The sequence below is a fragment of the Xiphophorus hellerii genome, chromosome 8, assembly GCF_003331165.1.
Source record: "Xiphophorus hellerii strain 12219 chromosome 8, Xiphophorus_hellerii-4.1, whole genome shotgun sequence".
In the NCBI taxonomy this organism is placed as follows: Eukaryota; Metazoa; Chordata; class Actinopteri; order Cyprinodontiformes; family Poeciliidae; genus Xiphophorus; species Xiphophorus hellerii.
The window spans coordinates 4,705,958-4,726,694 of NC_045679.1; the positions used below are offsets into that span (position 1 = coordinate 4,705,958).

The 20,737-nt window shown below is 39.6% G+C and overlaps 1 protein-coding gene and 1 long non-coding RNA gene across 3 annotated transcripts; one reads left to right on the forward strand and one right to left on the reverse strand.

The window, feature by feature from the left end:
- Nucleotides 1-6,299: 6,299 nt before the first annotated feature.
- On the reverse strand, nt 6,300-11,770 carry LOC116724580 (uncharacterized). 2 transcript variants are annotated; one of them, XM_032570350.1, is made up of 5 exons: nt 11,749-11,770; nt 10,022-10,119; nt 9,207-9,249; nt 8,418-8,719; nt 6,300-6,787 (listed from the first exon to the last, which is right to left on the reverse strand). In XM_032570350.1, the coding sequence occupies exons 1-5, from the start codon at nt 11,753-11,755 to the stop codon at nt 6,446-6,448; spliced, it is 792 nt and encodes a 263-aa protein (XP_032426241.1). In that variant the 5' UTR covers nt 11,756-11,770; the 3' UTR covers nt 6,300-6,445. The 2 variants fall into 2 exon arrangements, with proteins under 2 accessions (XP_032426241.1, XP_032426240.1); XM_032570349.1 differs by lacking the exon at nt 11,749-11,770 and having other exon boundaries at nt 10,022-10,331.
- On the forward strand, nt 10,361-12,726 carry LOC116724625 (uncharacterized). Its single transcript, XR_004340176.1, has 2 exons — nt 10,361-10,583; nt 11,703-12,726. It is a non-coding gene; the product is annotated as an uncharacterized LOC116724625 (long non-coding RNA).
- Nucleotides 12,727-20,737: the final 8,011 nt, after the last annotated feature.

The following is a 20,737-nucleotide window of genomic DNA, read 5'->3' on the forward strand; positions in this document are numbered from 1 at the left end:
GTCAAGGCTTTTATTTTGAAACTTTTGTTAACCTTCATTTCAAAGGGCCACACAAATCCCATGTATAACACTCAATGGATTAAATCAGTTATATAATGCTGAAAAGAGCAATTACATGATGTAAAAATAATTAAGTCTTTTATTTTGAAATTTTTGTTAAGCTTCATTTCAAAGGGCCAAACTAATCCCATGTCTAATAGTCATTGGGTTGAATCAGTTATATAATGCTCAAAAGAGCAGTTATGTTATGTAAAAATATTCAAGGCTTTTATTTTGAAGTTTTCAGTATGCTTCATTTCAAAGGGCCAAACTAATACCATGTGTAACAGTGCTTTGGATGAAAAAGTCAAATAAAGAAAAAAGAGCAATTACCTCGTAAAAATATTCAAGGCTTTTATTTTGAAATTTACATCAAGCTTAATTTCAAATTGCCACACTAATTCCATGTGTAACAATGGTTGGGTAAAATCAGTTATAAAAAGCCCAAAACACAAGTAGTTCTAAAGGCCAGCTCAGTCCTCCTCTGTAGTAACTGACAGTTCCACCATGTTTGTAGTTCTGACATTCAGCTCAGACCTCTTTTTCTAGGTACTGACTGTCCGCCATGTTGTAGTTCTAACCTTCAGTCATTGTAGTTCTAAAGAGCAGCTCAGCTGTCATGTGAGTGAAACAGAGAGGGAGAGACAGAATTGTAACTGTTTGAAGCAGTTAGTTTTTCTGAACAAAGCAGGCTGAACATATCTTTCTCTAAATGCTGTCAATAGCATGTGGGATATCATTAGAATGTTGTCTGTAATTGACTTACTCCACCCATTATATTAAACATTTCTAATAAGGAAGAAAATAGCTAATAGCTTATTTAAGGTAAAAGGCTAATGCTAATGAACTCTAACCTGAGAGAAAAATATAATGCATGCTAATATTATTGCACCGCCTATGGCGGTGCACTAACCTGAGGGGCATTTTGAGGCTTTTATTTTGAAATTTTTGTTAAGCTTAATTTCAAAGGTCCAAACTAATCCCATGTCTAATAGTCATTGGGTTAAATCAGTTATATAATGCTCAAAAGAGCAATTACCTAATGTAAAATTTCTCAAGACTTTTATTTTGAAATTTTTGTTAAGCTTCATTTCTGATGTGGATAAATTACAGTTAGATTACACCTGCTAGTTGTATTGCTATATGTTTATTCTAAGTTCTGTATATTCCCACTAAGTTAAAGCTGTTTGGGCTACATGCACAAGGTTGGACGTTATTTCTCCCAGCTGCATGGAACCAGTCTGATTCCCTGCTTTGGATCCCTTATCCCTTTGTACAAAACTCATGTGTTGTCTCTGCCTGGCAGAGCTTTCCGTTTCAGACTTGCTTCATTATGGACTTCAAAGGGCCAAACTAATCCCATGTGTAACAGTGCTTTGGATAAAAAAGTCACATAAAGCCAAAAAGAGCAATTGCATAATTACATAACTCCCAACAAAGACTTTGGATGCTGAAACTGAATTAAGTGTGCTTCAACAAACATTTAGTTTATGGTATGAATACTTCTGCAGCCAAGTTAATGCACTTGTATCTTGTTACATATTTCCTTCCTACATTTATTTTGGTCAGCTTAATTGTGCAGAATAAATGACAGATTACTTTTTAAAGACAAACAAATGATCAGACAAAGTGAACAAAAGAATAAATTTGACATTCAGAAAAGAAAAGTACTTTTCAAAACAAACTTTTCATTCACCTTTTCTGCTTTGGCCCATTTTTCTAATCTAAGTCCTGTTTTGAATGATTAACATAGATCTGCAATAGATTCTGCAGATCAGTAACTAAGGGAACAATGCTCTGTGGTACATTTGCCTGTAAAATGAATTTATGATTTTTTATGGAGGTTTTTCTATGAGGAAAAGGTCATAAAAACTTTTTTTTCATCCTGGTCAGCATGCTGAAATGTCACAACCAGGAAATAAAAGCCAACGGAGTTTGCTTTCTTGGCTGGCGGCGTGGGCGTTTTTTCACTCTAAGCCAGCAGTCCTGAGCCTCCAGTGGGGGATTTCCACAAGTTTCGGCTCAGCAGGAACAGACAAGACGATTGCCAAGGATTTGTGGAATACATGCTGAACACACTCACTTATCCACCCTGAGAGCTTTGCTATCTGACACACTGATTTTAGTTGCAGAGCTTGGGAAAAGGCATAAAATGCTGCCATAACCAACCAAACCCCATCATTTTACACTCACTAAAGATTTGTTTTCATTTGTTTTTGTTGAGGCATTTAAATACCAGGGAAAACTTATTTGATTCAGAGGTTGGCCTACCTGACACCAATAGGTCAAGTATGTACTTGACACTGCAAACATTTAAAGGCTTCAGTTTTCCAAACTTGATGAAACTTGTCATTTTAATGAAGAGAGACGTTTCCCACCAAACATTCACTTTTGCTACTGATGTGTTTGGGAATAAGCTGAAAGGAGGCATGAGACAGTCTGAGAGGATTTATTTTTTCTTTTTCTCTTTAGAACTGCACAGGTGTTTTTGTCTTTTAAAAATAATTTGCAAAGTAACATTGAACAGTTAAACAGCAAGAGAAACACGAGCAAAGTTATCTATCTATCTATCTATCTATCTATCTATCTATCTATCTATCTATCTATCTATCTATCTATCTATCTATCTATCTATCTATCTATCTATCTATCTATCTATCTATCTATCTATCTATCTAACAGTGAGTGATTGGAATTATGTTGTACAAAGTAGTAGTTAACAAACTTGACTTTTGGATTTTTGTTAATAGCAACCCTAACAGTAATGTCAAAATGTTTTCATTATGTATGTGTTCACCTTTGGATGCCTTCCTTGGTGATCTACCTTTGTGTCTCCTCTCATTTCAAGACACGCCCAGATTCTCTACAGACTAATCTGATTGCTCTGCTGTTTTTTCCTGTTTGTAAAGATGGTAGTTTCCCTCCAGACCAACACATGGCAAAAACCGCCGTCACCATTTTGTCAGAGCTACTGTTACATATACCAGTGATGGCGAGATGAAGCTTCATGATGCACCGAGGCTTTCCATCAAACTGTTTGACACCATGGTGCTTCATATGCTCTACTGCAACATCAAGTGGACAATAAATCCACAACAGGCAAAGTTAAAATTCCATGCTGTTTAAAGCTTTAAATCGAAGAACAAGTGACTTTTGTGAAGCCAACAAGTAAATCCTGAATATTTTCTGTTTTTATGATACAAAGGCTGGATCAAAAGAAAAACTGAAAACAAATTGAGGAGTGGGTAAAGATGTGAGCTTGTTACTTTGTAACCATTCTTATATCACAACATTTGATTACAATTAATATTTATTTTTATGCTTAACTATATTTCTTTTGCTATGTACTTTTACTATGGTGTCTTGTCTTTATGCAGGGCTCTATAATATAAAGATTGGAGTGAGGGAGGGATTAATCTTTCTTGCAGTTGATGTCAAGTCATGATCTTTTCATCTATTCCGCTCAACTTCCCCGGCATTACTATCTTTGTGTTTGCTAGGTGTGTATTTTTCAATGACTTGTGTGTGATGTGTGAAGTCGATTTTAAATGCAAAAACAATCGGTTTGCTTTTGACAAGTGGCATCTAAGCTAACCCTAAACAATGAAAAAAATGGCAGAAAGCCATCATGCAGGAGGTGAAGCAGTTCGTCTCAGGTTTCTGCACGTCTGCACACAGCAGTCATACTGAATCCAACATGTCAGCATAACAAACAAAGTCATTCTGCACATTACAGCCCACTCTCTTGAGCTTCAATGTCAATGATGCTTGGTTTTCAGAAATGCTTTCTAATTTAAAACTGAAAAGTATGGCATGCATATATACTCAGCCCTCTTTCTTTATCTAGTAGAATCAGTTGCACTTTGGAATTCATCGGCATCAAAAAACAAAGTCCACCTGTGAGTAAAACAATCTGTACAGATTCAGATGTTATTTGAGCGCCCCAGAGATTTATTAGAGAGCAACAAAAAGTATCATGGAGGACACAGCAGATAGGTCAAGGAAAAAGTTATGACAAAGCCCAAAAAATAAGTTATAAAATCATATCATATATAGCTCTGTTTAATCGGTCGTCTAAAGTTGGGAAGAGTGTGGAAGTCTACATGTCACATACGGAGAGTCAGTTACCAGGCCAACAGTAAGTCATACCATATCTAGCTGCGTTTCCATTATAAATGTGCTCAAAACTTTGGCTATATTCCACCAATGCTGAAAAAACAAAATTTCACAATTGCAGTCCAGTCTGTCCATTTTCTAGTGAGGGTGACGTACAAACTGAAAGTAACAGTGTTTTGTTTCTTCCAGATTTGGTGGAGCTGGAGGAAGCTGGTCCACTCTGGGAGACCGCGGTTCTTGGTGTTTGAGAGCACACCTTCTTGTGGGTCAGAGGACGGTGGGATGTTTGTATGGTATAGGTCAGGAGAGGATGACGACGAGCTTGTTCCTGAGCTGAACCTGTTGAAGAATGTCTTCAGCTCATTTGCTCTGTCCAGATTTCCATCAATCTGATCCTCCTTTTGCTTGAAGCCTGTGATCTTCTTTGTCCCTGACCACACATCTCTGATATTGTTCCTTTGCAGTTTGTTTTCCAGCTTCTTCCTGTACTTCTCCTTACTGTCACTAATCTTGACTTTGAGCTGCTTCTGTATACTCCTCAGTAACTCCCTGTCTCGTTCCCTAGAGGCTCTTTTTTTTCCTTGTTTAAAAGTTAGAACTTGTTTAAAGATTCCTGGTGATCCAGGGTTTGTTATTCAGGAAGCATCTTACTGTTCTGGTGCAGATGGTGCTGTCCACACAGATCTTTATATAGTCTAGTGAGTCACACATCAGTCACACCATGACATCAGTCATGGCTCTGATGTGATCTCCATGTGGCTGGCACAGAGTAGTCCATTATTGCAGAATTTTACATATATTAACAGGCACACTTGCTTGATAGCTTACCTTATTATTCTTTAAAATAAGCAAGCCAAAGTGGAAGCCAACAGGTTTCCCTCCATTCTCCATCCTGTGTGCTGAACTGTTCCATTACTGAGCAGAAAGGACTGAACTGCGCAGTGAAACAGGTGTTGTAACTTACTGTTTGTGAATGAGCTTAACTCTGAATAACATAATTCTCACTCTAAACAATAACTACGTTTGTGTTTTACAAAATTCAATTGTTGCTTCATAAATATAAGTCATAAGTATATTTTGCTGATAGATCCAATAGCTACCTTAATTACAAATTAATTAATTTGTAATTAAGGTAGCTATTGGATGTTACAGTGCAGATTATTTTACTGCATTTTAATGACATATTTCTATGACAGATTACTTCACTTGTAACAAGACATTATAAGCTAAATAATCTGTCAGTGCAACTAGTACATTTTCATCAATAATAAGCTATTGTTTACTTAAAACAAGCTCCCTTATCTTCCTGAAAAGTTACTTGTAAGTTAGTTTTGTCTTATTTCAAGTGCACTAAGATATTTTCACAAAAGACTAGACCAAAAATACTTGGCAAGACTTTGTGGTTTTGCAGCGGACCTTGGAATAGTATTTATGCTGCTTAAGCTTTCCCATCTTTTTGTTAATTTTTAATATGATACAGAGTAGGGTTCTCAAATCTTTTTATACATAGAAATCTGAATAATTTGCTGTACATTTGTATTTAAGCCTCCTGAAAGAATACTTTTCAGTCTCAAATTTTTTCTTTGTTTTTTGCTAAAAGAAAAACAAAATTTAAAATCCACTCCACACACCTGTTTTATTCTTGTAACCTATTTTTAATTGTGAATAATAACAAATCATGTGTACTAAAATAAATCAAGGTTGTAAAAAACAATTATAGAAAACTGTCTGTGTATCCATTAAACAATCATCAGTCACTCCAGTGCAGCGTCCGGCGGTCAGAGAACAAACTGAAATGCAAAGCAGACCATGACAACAAACAGTCCAGCTGAGTAGATGAGGGGATTCACAGTCACAGAGCAAAGACACAAAATCTTACCAAGTCATTTTGTTCTAGTTTCTATTGCAAGTATCCTAGTATACTTGCAATAAGGCAACTTAAAAATAACTTTTCAGCAAGAAATAGGAGATTGCTTTAAGTAAATAATTTCTTAATATTGATAAAAAAAATACTAGTTCCACTGGTAACTGGTTTCACTTATAACATGGAAAAATGTCATGTTATAAGTTAAATAATCTGCCAATGGAACTAGTACTTTTTATCAACATTAAGAAATTATTCACTTGAAACAATCATATTTTTGCTGAAAAGTTCATTTTAAGTTGGTTTTGTCTTATTGCAAGTATACTAGGATATCTGCAATCGATACTAGAACAAAAATACTTGGTAAGATTTTGTGTTTTTGCAGTGTACAGACAGGATACAATGTAATACTGCTGGAACTCCTCATCATAGAATATTGTAACACATTTCAGAGCCCAGAGGGAAATCCTTCCTGAAGTCGCTCTCCTCCACAGGCTGGATGTAGGGATAGTCTGTGGGGAGGTGGTAGGGGGCGTACTCATCGAGGGTGGTGCTCTCCAGCTGGGCCGGCCAGCATTCTGCCACATTCTCCTGATGGGGGTTGCAGTACTGATAGGGGTAGCGTTTTGAGAGGGAGCCGTGGAAGCTGGACTCCATCCTGGTGGGTGAGTCATAGCAAGACGAGGAGGAAAAGGAGTCCTGAGGGAAGTAGTTGTTGGGATCCAGGGGGGTGTAGAGTGTCAGGGACTCTGACGAGGAGCAGGCCGCCTGGAAGAGGGGAGGGAACGACCAGCAGACATAGAGCGTTAGTCTGAGTAGAAGTTGTCATGGAAACAGGACACAGTGAGAAAGAGTGAGAATTTAACTCTGCTTGAGCCAAGTCTGGCTCAGAAAATGTTTGGTCACACCACAGATTAGTGTGAAAATCACCCTGCAGTCAGCGCAGCCTTTACTTACAGTTCATTGTAAATTGTGTTAATTATTGGAGATAAAATTTATACTTTTACTTTTAACAATGTCTGAAATATGGTTAAAAAGTGAAAGAGTCAATATTTTTTCCTACATTTGTCTTCCTCAGATGCACTTCTCTTTTACTCTGAGTATGTTATTTTGTAAAGGTTTTCATGGCTCTAATGATCTTCATTTGACAATTGTCAGACAGGAAAGTGGGTCATGAGAGACGGTGAAGACATGGAAGTCATTGCACCAGGACTCAAACCTGTGGCAGCAACATCAAGAACTGAGGCCCCTGTTTAATCACGCTTTACCACTGCCCCACCCATGAGTCTGTTATTTTTAATAAGAGCAGAGTATCATGTTTCTTTATATTTACTGTACAGTCTCACTTCTTATTTTCACAGATTTTTATCTCTGCGTGACTCTGTGTTTGTCTTCAACTTGCAGCTGGTCCCACAGTGGGACAGTAAAGGATATTTCTGTTCTGTTTTTTATTCTATCAGAAAATGCCTGCATGAAAATGTCTCATAAAGTGTAATTGTAAAGTGGTTTGTTGTGGTATATTTGGGCTGAATCTTAGTTTGACTAAAATTAGAGGCCAAAAATGTAGAAACAAAGATTTATTTCCAACATATTAAAATAACAAATGGCAATCTAATCATCCATTTTCCAACACCCTTGTCCCTAGTGGGGTCAGCAGGTCCTGGTGCCTATCTCCAGCTACGTTCCGGGTGAGAGGCGGGGTCACCTGGACAGGTCTCCAGTCTGTCTCAGGACAACACAGAGACAGACAGGACAAACAATCATGCACACACTCACACCTAGGAAGAATTTAGCAAAACCAATTAACCTGACAGTCTTGTTTTTGGACTGTGGGAGGAAGCCGGAGAACCCGGAGAGAACCCACCATGCACAGGGAATGCAGACTCCATGAAGAAAGACCCCGGGTCGGGAATCAAACCCAGGACCTTCTTGCTGCTAGCAACAGTGCTACCAACTGCACCACTGTGCAGCCTGCATTCTAACTAACATAATTATAATAAGATTTTATATATGTTTAATGTGTTTTTTTTTCATTTTAGTTTTATGATTAATGTTAGCATTTTCTTCAAGTAATTTAGCAATTTTGGTTGTTGTTTTGTTAGCGTGCTTCTTTGTCTTTTAAGCACACTGAGTCACATTTGATTGTCTAAAATGTGTCTTTTTATTCTGTGATTGCAACAATATACTGAAGAAATTTACTGAAAGTTTCTAATAACTGAACAGACAAATTACTTGATTCTTGGATGGTCGTATTCTCTCCTTAATTTTGCGATAAACTGACATATGAAATGTGGAGTCACACAAAAGTTGTAAATAAAAATAAAAGTGACGCCTTTTAACTTTGGATTTGGTAAAAATTGAAGAGATGCTTTTCATGGAGGAAGACTTGAAGACTCACCATCCCTTGGCCGTAGTAGTCCACGTCTGAGGAGATCGCGTGACTCCAGGGCAGCGGGGAGGATGTGGGCAGAGGAGGCAGGGAGTTGTAGTCCATGGCTCCTCTGGAACTGAAACTGCAGTCGTTGCTGGGCAACATCAAGTCCCCGAACTGCTGCTGCTGCTGGGGGTCGCAGAACGCGCTCGCCTGCATGTGCAGGCTGCACGAGCTCTTAGTGACAGGGAGGCAGGGCGCGCGCAGCTGCAGGGCTCGAGAGCTCATGTCCGCCTGAGGGGCGGCAGGAGGAGGGTCCTCGTGACGACCTAATGAGATCAGATTTTAAAAAAAATAGATTAGTGCAATAAACTGTAGATTAATCAGCAATAACATGAGACAATGCGGCATGCTGACGCAGAAGCAGCTGCTCTGTCTTCCTCTATTCAGACCGCAGCGTGCTGTCTGCGCTCTAACACTAATTCAACTCCGTGATGTCATGGCGACAGCAGCAACTGACACTCTGGAGCGCTAAGGCTTAGAGCTGACAATAATTTACAGCAGCTGCATTCCGATAAGCCCTGCTTTCATCTAAGAGCTGCGCTCAGCGGGGTCAGTGCGGGTCAGGGCAGGTTCCTGCCTGTCAGCACCGGGGCATGCAGCGCGCTGCCCGGGATCTGAGATCAAGCTGCGGATCGCATAACTGCGGCATGTAGGCAGGGCAGACACATGACTTCAGATTTGATACAGAGATTGACTGAAAACAGTAAAATGAATGCAGCTTTAAAATGTTCTGAACTTTGATGTTTCACTTACTTTGGGGCACGGATGGACAAAGTTCCTTTTGCTCCAAGTAAACCTGCAAAAACAGCCATCCAGCAGGAGGATGGTTGGATCATATCGAGGAAGAGGAAATGGACAGTTAGAGTTTTGTACAGGTTTACTGTACATATCGTCACCTTCCTTAAATAATGGTCTTTATTTAGTTAGTTTTCCCCCTAAATCCTCTTTTGGCAAAAAAAAATGTGGTGATTTCATTTCTTTTGCAATAAATAAATAAATATCAAATATTTTTTTTAACAAAAAAAAAATAGAATCACTTTTTTCTAGGAAGGTGACAATATTTCTTACTGTTAATGTCGGGATCTGTCCCTTATCTGTGTTTATTTTGAGTTTCTGTGTCTCTTAGTCTCCGTGTTGTCCTGTCTCCCCTTGATTGTTTCCAGGTGTTTCTTGTCTCTTTGATTACCCTTTGTGTATTTAACCCCACCTGTGTTCTTTGTTCCTCGTCGTGTTTGCCTAGTCTGCCAGTGTCACCAGTTGTGAGCATTTGCCCTGCGCTCCTTTTGTGCTACCTGGTCTTTTGGACTTTGTATGTTTTTGGATTTTTGGACTACTTTCGTTATTAAACCATCTTATTCATCTTACCCTGGGTCTGCTGCCTCTGCCTCACCACCTAAATTATGACAGTTAAACATTTTCCAAATTTGCTTATTGCCCAAGGGCAGTTGGTGATTTACTGGGCCAGGTTCCTGCAGGGGCAGCAGAAGAATGGCAGGGGTGTGTGGGTGGGTGGATGTGCAGGGGGGCGTGTGGGTGTATGTGTGTAGGTGTGTTTTTGTGGTGTTTACCGGTTGGGGTTTCCTGCTGGCCTCCTTTGCTCTGTGCCTCTGCAGCAGCTCTTTGACCGTGGTCTTCACCCGGACGCCCTGGTACACACGTTGCTTTTCTGCACAGAAAAACCACCGGAACGAGTCAGACCTGTTGACCAAACACTCTCTCTCACAAACACACATCTGCACACACAACTGCCGTCCACCGCTCAGCAACCTCCGAGGAGAGGAAGCAGTTTCTGAGATTAAACATCTAAACGCTCACAGCCATTAAATAAAGTAAATTAAAATCCCCGTGTTGTGTTTCATCTTTTATTCCGTTCTATAATAATAATAATAATAATTGTTTGGAAGTACATTTTTAAATTATTTGTATTTTTGAAAGTTTTCTCTGCGGAAAGCCCATTTGTCCCGCTCCATGCGCGCTTGGCCACAGAATCCTTTCTGGGTTCTCGGTGTTTCCTCAAACGCCCCTCTGCTGAGTCTCAGGCTGCGGCGCTTTTCTGATCTGTTGAATCCCCACTCCGTGCAGATCAGGAAGAAAAGAAAGGAATGTAAATCGGCACAAAATACCGCCACAGTAAGTACTTATTTTTACGAAAATCGTGCGCGGGATGGACATAATAACACATTTATTACAGTTAAATCATGGTGTTAATTTGTGTAACTGATCTTAAAAAGGCTTTGGAAACGGTTAATAAAGCGATCAGACCAAGAAACTTAAAAATAATACTATAAATGTTTAGTCGTGCTCCGCAGAAGTCTAAAAGCACATGAACGCACTGGGTGTGTGTCGATAAAAAATACTCAGGAATTTTCTTTAGTTTCATGATGATCAGATGTTGTGTTGTGGAAAAAACGTTTCAGCTATTTCATGTCGAAGTTGTTTACAATTCAAACTCCCAATCAACTCTTCTCCAGAATCACTTATTTTATTTAAATGCCCCATTACCCTTTCTTTGACTGCATGGCAGTATAAATCGGCAACGTTTGCACAAGAGATCATTTACAAGATTTCTAAAACAACAAACAAAATAATAACCAGGCTTAGAAAACGTTAAAGAACCTGGTGCATATGCGGCACGTAATTTGGCCCCAAAGGCGCAAATTAATGGATTGGTGAAGAAATTTGATAAGACACGAAAGGCTCGGGTTCAAAACCTCCTCTGATAAATATTCATATAGTTAAATGCTTCTCTTTGATTTGTTTTAAACGTGGGGAAATAGTGGGCTAAAATGACACGCAGACACATCCCACTCAAACGCCCTGTTACGCACAAGCAGTTCGGGCAGAGCGCTGAAGTCTTAAATCTTAGCTCCACTGGCAAATCACCTCGATCAAAAATATGTGCAAAAAAACTCTCATCTACGTGTCCTGGAGTGCGTCAACGAAACGCTCAGGGTGAACTAAAACGTTCTATAAAATTCATAAAGGTCGGTTAAGCTTCAGGAGCTGAAAGTCCGCAGGACACATTCAGCTTCACAGGCAGGTGGCAATTAAATATAACACTCCCCAAAGAAGGCTGAAAAAAGATGTTTTCACATTCAGGAATTATTGTAAACGTGCTTAAAAGTGAACATCTAGAAGGAAAAACAGTCATCCACGTTTTCTCCTCACTCCAACAAGTCCTTACTTTCACTCACAAAACATCTATTTCTGAAACCAACATTAGCATTTCTTTTCTTTTCTTTCTAACAGGACAAAAGCCAAAAAATGAGAATCTTCAAATAGAAAATTAACTCACCAGACATGATGGCTGAGATGATTAGAGGATCCCTGGAGAAGAACTTTGGATCTCCACAACGTTCTGTTCTGCCTCAGGAAAATGGCCAAGAACGAAATTTTTATAAAAGTCTCCAAAAACAACAAGTCTGGTGTGTTCCAGCGGGATCAGAGCATACAACAATATTGTAATGAAGCTGGGGAGATAATAGTTTGAGATTTTCTTCCTCCATGCCTACTATTTAAAACCCCTAGAACTCAATGATTTGACAATGATTTGATTGCGCGTTACTTACAATTTGAATATTCAGAAGCAACGCTCTCAAATCAATTTTTCAATAAAAATAACTATCCAAGGACTTTGTAAAAGCCCCACTTTAATGTAATATAGCTGTGTTTTATGCTTTGGTGAGAAAAAAACACACTTTTATCAATTTTATGCTCCTTTTGGCATATCAGAGCATCACAGCCCTTATTACACACAACAGCTGTAGATGACGCTTTCTGCACACATTTAAAGGTGAATTTCACCCCAAATCTTACCTCACATATCCACTGATGGACCACACGCACAAGAAATGTGTGAAATGTTCATTTTTAAAGGTTTTATGGGAAAGAAAAACGCACAAAAGCAGGATAGAAGGGGGCGGGGCAAAAGGTAGCAGCCATCTTTGCCATCGCAGGCCTTGAGCTGCTGCAGCAAGTGGCTCCAGAGTTCTGAGCTGCTCTGCTGACAAAATACATAGTTCAAGAAAATCTTAAATTTGTGTTTGTTTTTTTACATTTTTTTCTTGCGGAGGAACTGAAGCCTGTTAACAAACCATCTCTTTGATTGCATATTAAGAAATTTATAACAAAGTTGATCCAATAAAATCACAAAAGCATAGTAAATACATGTAAAAATATTGTTGACATATTGTTCATTAAATAACTGTTGATGTGGTTAACATTTAGAACGTGTTGTTTGCATTTGTATTTAATAAAATAGCACATCTTATTATTTTTAGTGGGGTTTTTTTTACCCCTCCAGGGGGTCTTTTGTGGGCTCTAGTGTCCTTTATATGATTATATGGAAGACATGCGGCAAATGTCGTCGGGTCCGGCAGTCGAACCCGCGACGGCCGCGTCGAGGACTGAAGGCCTCCAAATATGGGTCGTGCTAACCGCTACGCCACCACGGCACGCCCATTTTCAGTGGTTTTTAATAATTTTCTTGAATTTTCCCTGTAGTTAAAATATGAAACAGCCAATTTATTTCATGTTGTGCATATTTTAATTATAATTCACACCTCTTCAACTGGATGCTCATCAATACAGTAGTTATATCTATTTTTGTTTTCTTCGATATGAAGAAAATTTACATGATCATAATATGAGAGGAAGAATTTATATACATATATATATATATATATATATATATATATATATATATATATATATATATATATATATATATATATATATATATATATACTGTATATATATATATATATATGAATTTAACACCATATTTTTGCTTCTAGTTTTGATCAAAAAGTCTCGTCTTCTGCCTCGCAGTCACAGCTCTCTCTCTCTTTCTCTCTTTCTCTCTTTCTCTCTCTGGGAGTGGTGGTGGTGAGTCTGCGGGTGGTGAGTTTGGGAGAGTGAAAGTGTCTCAATCGTTTTTCTTTTTTGACCTTTTTTCTTTCATGTATTTGTTGCTTTCTAATATTCTTTACTTGCTTTGGTTCTAAGTCTTGGGTTCTGGTTCTGGTTTTTGGTTTTCAGTGCTTGTAGCGCTGTTTGTTTGTGGGGATGGCGTCTCCAGAGCCGCCGCCCCTCTCTTTGAGAAATGGGATTCGGGTCCAACCTTATCCGACAATCCCAGTTGAAACGGTTCTGTTGACAGTTGGTGATCTAGTTGGTCACAGCAATTTAATTTATGCTTCCAGAATGAATAAGGGAGTAGTGAAATTTTTAAGAGAAGAGCGCTTTGTGAACCAGTTGATTGTCAGCGGGTGACAGTAGGCGGGGAGTACCTGCAGGTGTCGCCGCTTGCGGTGCCCTCCACCCGGGTTATTGTCTCGGGCGTGCCGCCGTTCATTCCTAATGTTTTGTTGGAGAAGGAGCTCCAGCGCTTTGGGAAACTGGCGAGTGGTTTTAAAACTGTTGGTTTGGGATGTAAACATGATAAGCTGAAACACGTTCAGTCTTTCAGGAGGCTGGTTTTTATGTTCTTAAACTCTGCTACACAGATGCTAGAAGTTTCTTTCAGAGTGAAATATGAAGAAGGATCTTATATGGTTTATGCGAGTTCTGGGAGTATGAAATGCTTTGAGTGTGGGGATGTTGGACATAAGCGGGCTTCTTGCCCGCATAAAAATCAGGAAGCTCAGGTTGAAGTGAGCGGAAGTGCAGAGGAGTCGCGGGTGGTCGGGGCTCCTCCGCCCGCTGAGGGCAGGGCGTTTCCTCCGCCCGCTAGCGTTGATGCAGGAGAGGGAAGCAGTGGTTTGAATAAACATATTGTACAGGAGGATACTGAAAAAACTGGAACCGGTGTTCCCAAGGACTCCTCAGAGGGGAGTAATCTGGAGGTAGAAACAGATCAGATGGTTGGTTGTGTTGTTGCAGAGGCTGTAGCGTTGCCTGAGGGTGGCGCTGCAGGGGTCCAGTCTGCTGCGCCACCTGCACAGGTAGAAGACATGGAGTACGACAGCGACTCAGACAGTGTCTCAATCGCAGATTCACAAACATCTAGTGGCGATTTGTACACTCTGGAGGAAATTAATGAATTTTTGGATGAAACATTTGGAAAACAAGTTAAGTTCCTTGACTATTTTCCTGATGCAGAAAATTTTATCAAGAGTGTATTAATGGTTCGGAAAGTGGTTGGGTTTGAAATGTTAGATGAAAAGAAACGTTTCCGGTTAAAAAAACACCTGACAAGTGTCAGGAGACAGGTGTCAGCAAAAAAAGCGAAAGGTTTAAAGCGACTGAAGATTCAGAGATAAGATAATAATTAAAGTGCACTGGGTGATTTTCTTTCTACTGTTTCTGTCTGATCTGCCTCTCTTTTCTATTTGTATGAGTAATATCAGGGTGGGGACTTTAAATATCAATGGTGGGAGGGATCCACTTAAAAAGATGGTTGTTTTGGAGACGATTAGGCAAAAGAAACTTGATGTTGTTTTTTTACAAGAGACACATACAGACCATGAAAATGAGGTGGAGTGGGGGCTGAGTTGGAAAGGGAAATATTTTTTGTTTCATGGCACAAGATTATCTGCTGGTGTAGCAGTTTTATTCTCACCAGCTTTGGACATTAGTGTTATTTCTCATTCTGAGTTAGTTCCAGGAAGGGTCCTGGTGATTAGAGTGGAAATAAAAAAAAACCTTTTCTGCTTTATGAATGTTTATGCACCAAATCAAGGGGATCAAAGGCTTAAAATTTTTAATGATATTCATAGTTTTCTGCAGCAGTCTAATCAAAATGAGTGTGTGGTGTTGGGGCGAGACTGGAACTGTACAACGAGTTTTTTAAATGATAGAACAGGGGAAGAACCTCATCCTCCATCGTCTTCTAGATTAATTGAGATGATGGTAGAGGTGGGTTTAGTTGATGCTTGGAGGACCAAACACCCCCAGGATATACGGCACACCTGGGTGAAAATGACGGACGGGATAGTGTGTGGGGCTCGTTTGGATCGGTTTTATATTTTAGATACGGATAGAAATAGATTGTTAAATTGTTTTATTTCTCCGGTTGGTTTTTCTGATCATCATCTAGTCTATCTAGATTTTCTTTGCTTGAGTAACATTAGATGTAAATCGCATTGGCATTTTAATACGAAATTACTTAAAGATAATCTCTTTTGTCAAAAGTTTAGTGACTTCTGGTATATTTGGAAAATGAGAAAGTTAGAATTTGTGTCATTAACCGAGTGGTGGGAGGTTGGGAAGGCTCAGATAAGAGTTTTTTGTCAACAATATACAAGTTATACATCAAAAATTAAAAAAGTGATTCAGAAATTAGAAAATGAGATAAAAGTGTTGGAAACTAATGTGTCTAATAATGCGGATAGTCAGCTGAGGGTTAAGAGGGATCAGTTAAGTTGTTATTTACATGAAAGGGCTAAAGGGGCTTTGATTCGATCACGTTTTATTTCAGTGACAGAGATGGATGCCCCTACATCTTTCTTCTTTAATTTGGAGAGGAGTACCAACAGGGCGAAACAGATGAGTTGCCTCCAACTTGCTGATGGAACGCTGACTGCTGATCCTTGTGCTATGAAAAACACGCCGTGGCTTTTTACGGTGACCTGTACAAGAAACAGACATGTGACGGAGGGTCCATGGAAACTTTGTTGGATGGTCTCCCGCAACTTGCCGCTACGGATCGGGAAATTCTGGGTGTTGGAGTCTCGATGGAGGAACTGACGGCTGCAGTCGGACAAATGGGTTCTGGAAAGAGTCCAGGAATAGATGGTTTACCTGCGGATTTTTATAAACATTTCTGGAGGTTGCTGGGGAAAGACTTGTGGGAGGTGCTACAAGAGTGCGTGTCAACGGGTTTTTTGCCGTCATCCTGTCGGAAAGCTGTTCTTTCCTTGATTCCAAAAAAAGGAGATTTGACTTTATTGAAGAACTGGAGGCCGGTCTCTCTCCTGTGTGTGGACTACAAATTATTTTCTAAAGTGCTTTCCAACAGACTGAAAAATGTTCTTGAATTTATTATACATTAAGATCAATCATATTGTGTACCTGACAGATCAATTAAGGATAATCTTTTTCTTTTGAGAGACTTGTTTGATATTTGTAGAATATATGGAACTGATGTAGGAATTATTTCATTGGATCAGGAAAAAGCTTTTGATAGGGTAGATCATGTTTTTCTTTTTTCTACTTTAAGAGCGTTTGGTTTCGGTGAGGGTTTTTTGGAGGGGTTATTATACAATGAAGCAGCTTGTGTTGTTAAAGTGGGGGGTGGTTTAAGTCGTCCTGTGAAACTTCAACGGGGGATTAGACAAGGTTGTCCAATATCTGGTCAACTGTACTCTATTATAGTTGAACCTTTTTTGCATAGGCTTCGTTTTACTCTTAATGGTCTTGTTCTTCCAGGTTTGTCACATAGTTCAGGTTTAGTAGTCTCTGCTTATGCCGATGATATAAATATTTTTATTCGGGATCAGAATGATATTTTGAGTCTTCAGTGTTGTTTGGAGTTATATGAGAAAGCTTCTTCGGCTAAAGTTAACTGGGAGAAGAGTTCTGCAGTTAAAGTTGGTTTATGGGAAAATAAAACTCTCCCTATATTGCCTGGGAATATGCACTGGGTTGATCAGGGTTTTAAGTTTTTGGGTTTTTTGGGGGGAACAGAGACTGCTTTGAATAAAAATTGGGAGGGTGTCATGGAGAGAGTGTGTGCCAGATTATCTAAATGGAAATGGCTGCTATCTCAGTTATCCTATAGGGCACAGGTGTCAAACTCCAGTCCTCAAGGGCCGCTGTCCTGCAACTTTTAGTTGTGCCTTTGCTGCACCACACCTGAATGGAATAATTGGGTCATTAGCAAAGCTCTGGAGAACTGATCTACACAAGGAGGAGGTCATTAAGCCATTTCATTCCAGTGTTTTGTACCTGTGGCACTTATAAAAACTGCAGGACAGCGGCCCTTGAGGACTGGAGTTTGACACCCCTGCTATAGGGGAAGAGTGTTGGTGGTCAATAACTTGGTTGCTTCGGCCCTTTGGCATAAATTGACTGTGTTGACACCGCCAGCCTCTCTTATACAAAGACTCCAAAGGACTATAGTGGATTTTTTCTGGTCCGGATGCCATTGGGTGAGGGCTGCGGCTTTGTATCTACCCGTGGAAGAAGGAGAACAAGGACTCATAGACATCACATCACGGATTGCGGCCTTCAGGCTGCAAAGTTTGCAGAAGATGCTGTATGGAGTTGGAACGCCATGGCTGGATACGGCACGTCTTTTGCTACAGAAAGCAGGAAGGATGGGGTACGATAAACATCTTTTCTTACTGAAGCAAGGATCTGTGGACTTGACTGGACTTACTCCTTTTTATCAATCAGTGATAAACGCGTGGAAGACTCTCACGTTTGAGAGAGAGACTCAAATATCACCTGGGATGTGGCTTTTTGAAGAGCCTTTGTTTGAAAACGTTTTTCTCTCGTCACAACTCCTCTCATCCGTTACACTACGATCTAGGATGATAGAAGTGGGTTGTGTGAAGTTGGGACATTTATTGAAGCTGCCTGTGGACGTTTTAATGGAGAGGTTGAACATAAGGTCTACCAGACTTGTTTCAAAGTTGAAAGACGGGGCGTGTGCGTCCTTGCCAGAGTTTATTAGAGCGTTTGCTGTTAACTGTACTCTGTCTGACCAATGGGATGATGAATGTGAGTACAGTTTTTCCTTCCCTGATCGTCTCTCCTGCGGCAGATCAGTGGCAGAACGATACAAGTTTATTGTTGTCTATCCGAGACACCCCGTTGGGGCGTTTTGAAAATCTGGTAAAGAAGGCTTTGTATTGTACTTGTGTGAAGGTTCTGAATTTACGCTCTCTGGCGGGAGTGAAGGTGTCGAAGTGGACTGAGTTTTTTGACTCCGGCTCTACCACGGGAGGCTGTTGGCGGTCCCTGTACAAACCCCCTGTTGAAAAATGGGTGGGTGACCTCCAGTGGAGGATTGTGCATGGGGCCATAGCTACGAACAGGTATCTGGCGCACCTTGATCCTGGCATTAGTGTTTCTTGTTGTTTTTGTTCTCAAGACAAAACATTGTTTCATTTATTTGTCGAGTGTGTGAGGTTGAAGTCTCTGTTTGATCTTTTAAGTCAGTTGTTTGATGGTTTTGGGGAATTGTTTTCAACTTGTATTTTTATTTATGGCCCGCGGTATTGTGTGAGAAAGAAGTCCATTCACATTCTTCTGAATTTTCTTTCAGGAACTGCGAAATTGGCAATATGGCTATCAAGGAGGAACAAAAAGAACAGTCAGCAAACGGATGATGCATGTGTTTTGTTTAAGAGATTGTTGGTTGCTCGGATTCGTGCAGAATTTGAGTTTTTTAAGTTAACAAAAGACATGGAGGGTTTTCTGTGCAAATGGGGTATTAAGGATGTGCTATGTACATTGGATGAAGAGTTTTTAGTTTTTCCATTTCTGTTGAGTTGATAATTTATTTTGGTTTGTTTGTGTTTTTTTGTGTGTTTTTGACAATAGGAATGTAAAATAAAGGAATTTTTAAACCTTTCTCTCTCTGTGTCTTTCTCTCTGTCTCTTTCTCTCTCTCTCTCTCTGTGTCTCTTTTTTATTACAATAGTTATTCGTGATTTTTATTGTATCTTCAATCGTTGGTGTGATGTCTCCGTGTTTATCATGGTTGGCACATATACAGAACCGTCTCCCTAGCAAGGAGGGGTTGCAAGATAAGTTTTCCTACCTCACACAGTGATGTTGTTGCAGGGTTGAGTAGGTGTCTGCCGGTAGGTTTTTCGTATCTTGTGTATATGTGTTTGTTTTTTTTTTTTTTTTTATATTTTTTATTGTTTTTGTTTTGATTTTCTTTTTTTTCCTTTTCTTACATCTTCCAGGATAGTTTTATGTTGTATCTTTTAACCTCGGAGGGAAATGATGATTAATATTAAATATTACATATTTACTTATAATCAAAAGGGGGGAAATGATGTGGAAAAATTATAGTTAGGTTACACCTGCTAGTTGTATTGCTATATGTTTATTCTAAGTTCTGTATATTCCCACCAAGTTAAAGCTGTTTGGGCTACATGCACAAGGTTGGACGTTATTTTTCCCAGCTGCATGGAACCAGTCTGATTCCCTGCTTTGGATCCCTTATCCCTTTGTACAAAAGTCATGTGTTTCTCTGCCTGGCAGAGCTTTCCGTTTCAGACTTGCTTCATTATGGACTTCAAAGGGCCAAACTAATCCCATGTGTATCAGTGCTTTGGTTGAAATTTTCCGTAAGCTTCATTTTAAACTGCCGCACTAATCCCATGTGTAACAATAGTTGGATAAAATCAGTTATAAAAAGCCCAAAACACAAGTAGTTTTAAAGGCCAGCTCAGTCCTCCTCTGTAGTAACTGACAGTTCCACCATGTTGTAGTTCTGACATTCAGTCATTGTAGTTCTAAAGAGCAATTCAGCTGTCATGTGAGTGAGACAAAGAGGGAGAGACAGAATTCTAACTGTTTGAAGCAGTTAGTTTATCTGATCAAAGCAGGCTGAACATATCTTTCTCTAAATGCTGTCAATAGCATGTGGGATATCATTAGAATGTTGTCTGTAATTGACTTACTCCACTCAGTATATTAAACATGGCTAATAAGTAAGAAAATAGCTAATAGCTTATTTAAGGTAAAAGGATAATGCTAATGAACTCTAACCTGAGAGAAAAATATAATGCATGCTAATATTATTGCACCGCCTACGGCGATTTCAAAATTGTTTTGGGGTCAAAAATTCTCTTCATTTCTCACTCTAAAGGAGCAGCAGTTGGTGTCAGTTATGCTCTGCGTTTCGGCAGTTGGAAATTTTTCTCGTTTTCCGCTTTTTACGTCGCCATCGTAAGTCCGATTCCCAATAAAAGTAATAGCTCCCTTCTCGGCATCGAGCCGCACGTTTTGATACCACTTTTGTGGGGGTGCACGCAGCGGTACGAGCCGCATTAACGGTGATGGAAGAAAAATAAATAAAGAGACATTCTATTGGGTGTAGAATAACAGGTGCCTGCCATGCAATGCATGGAGGCAGTACTGACTTGCAAAGCAAGTCAGTACTGCTCTCCCTATGCATTGCTATGGGCAGGCCCCAACTAGAAAATTCCTGAAGAAATTTAACCGGGGCCTGCCAAAGTGTGCCCGTCGGTTTGGACCCAGCGTTCTGATGCTAGAAATTATCATCAATGCTAAAGAACGCTGCAATCATATGAGGAGAATCACAAGAATGTTTACTAAAATTCACTTGCACCATTCAGTATGATAAAGTAAGTGTATCA

Bases quoted from the DNA above. Each gene is read 5' to 3' on its own strand.
- LOC116724580 (XM_032570349.1), bottom strand. From the start codon at position 10,186: ATGTGTGTTTGTGAGAGAGAGTGTTTGGTCAACAGGTCTGACTCGTTC. The intron at 9,250-10,021 runs GTAAACACCACA...CTGTTTTTGCAG, and splicing joins CCAGCAGGAAACCCCAACCG to GTTTACTTGGAGCAAAAGGA. The intron at 8,720-9,206 runs GTAAGTGAAACA...TGATCTCATTAG, and splicing joins TTGTCCATCCGTGCCCCAAA to GTCGTCACGAGGACCCTCCT.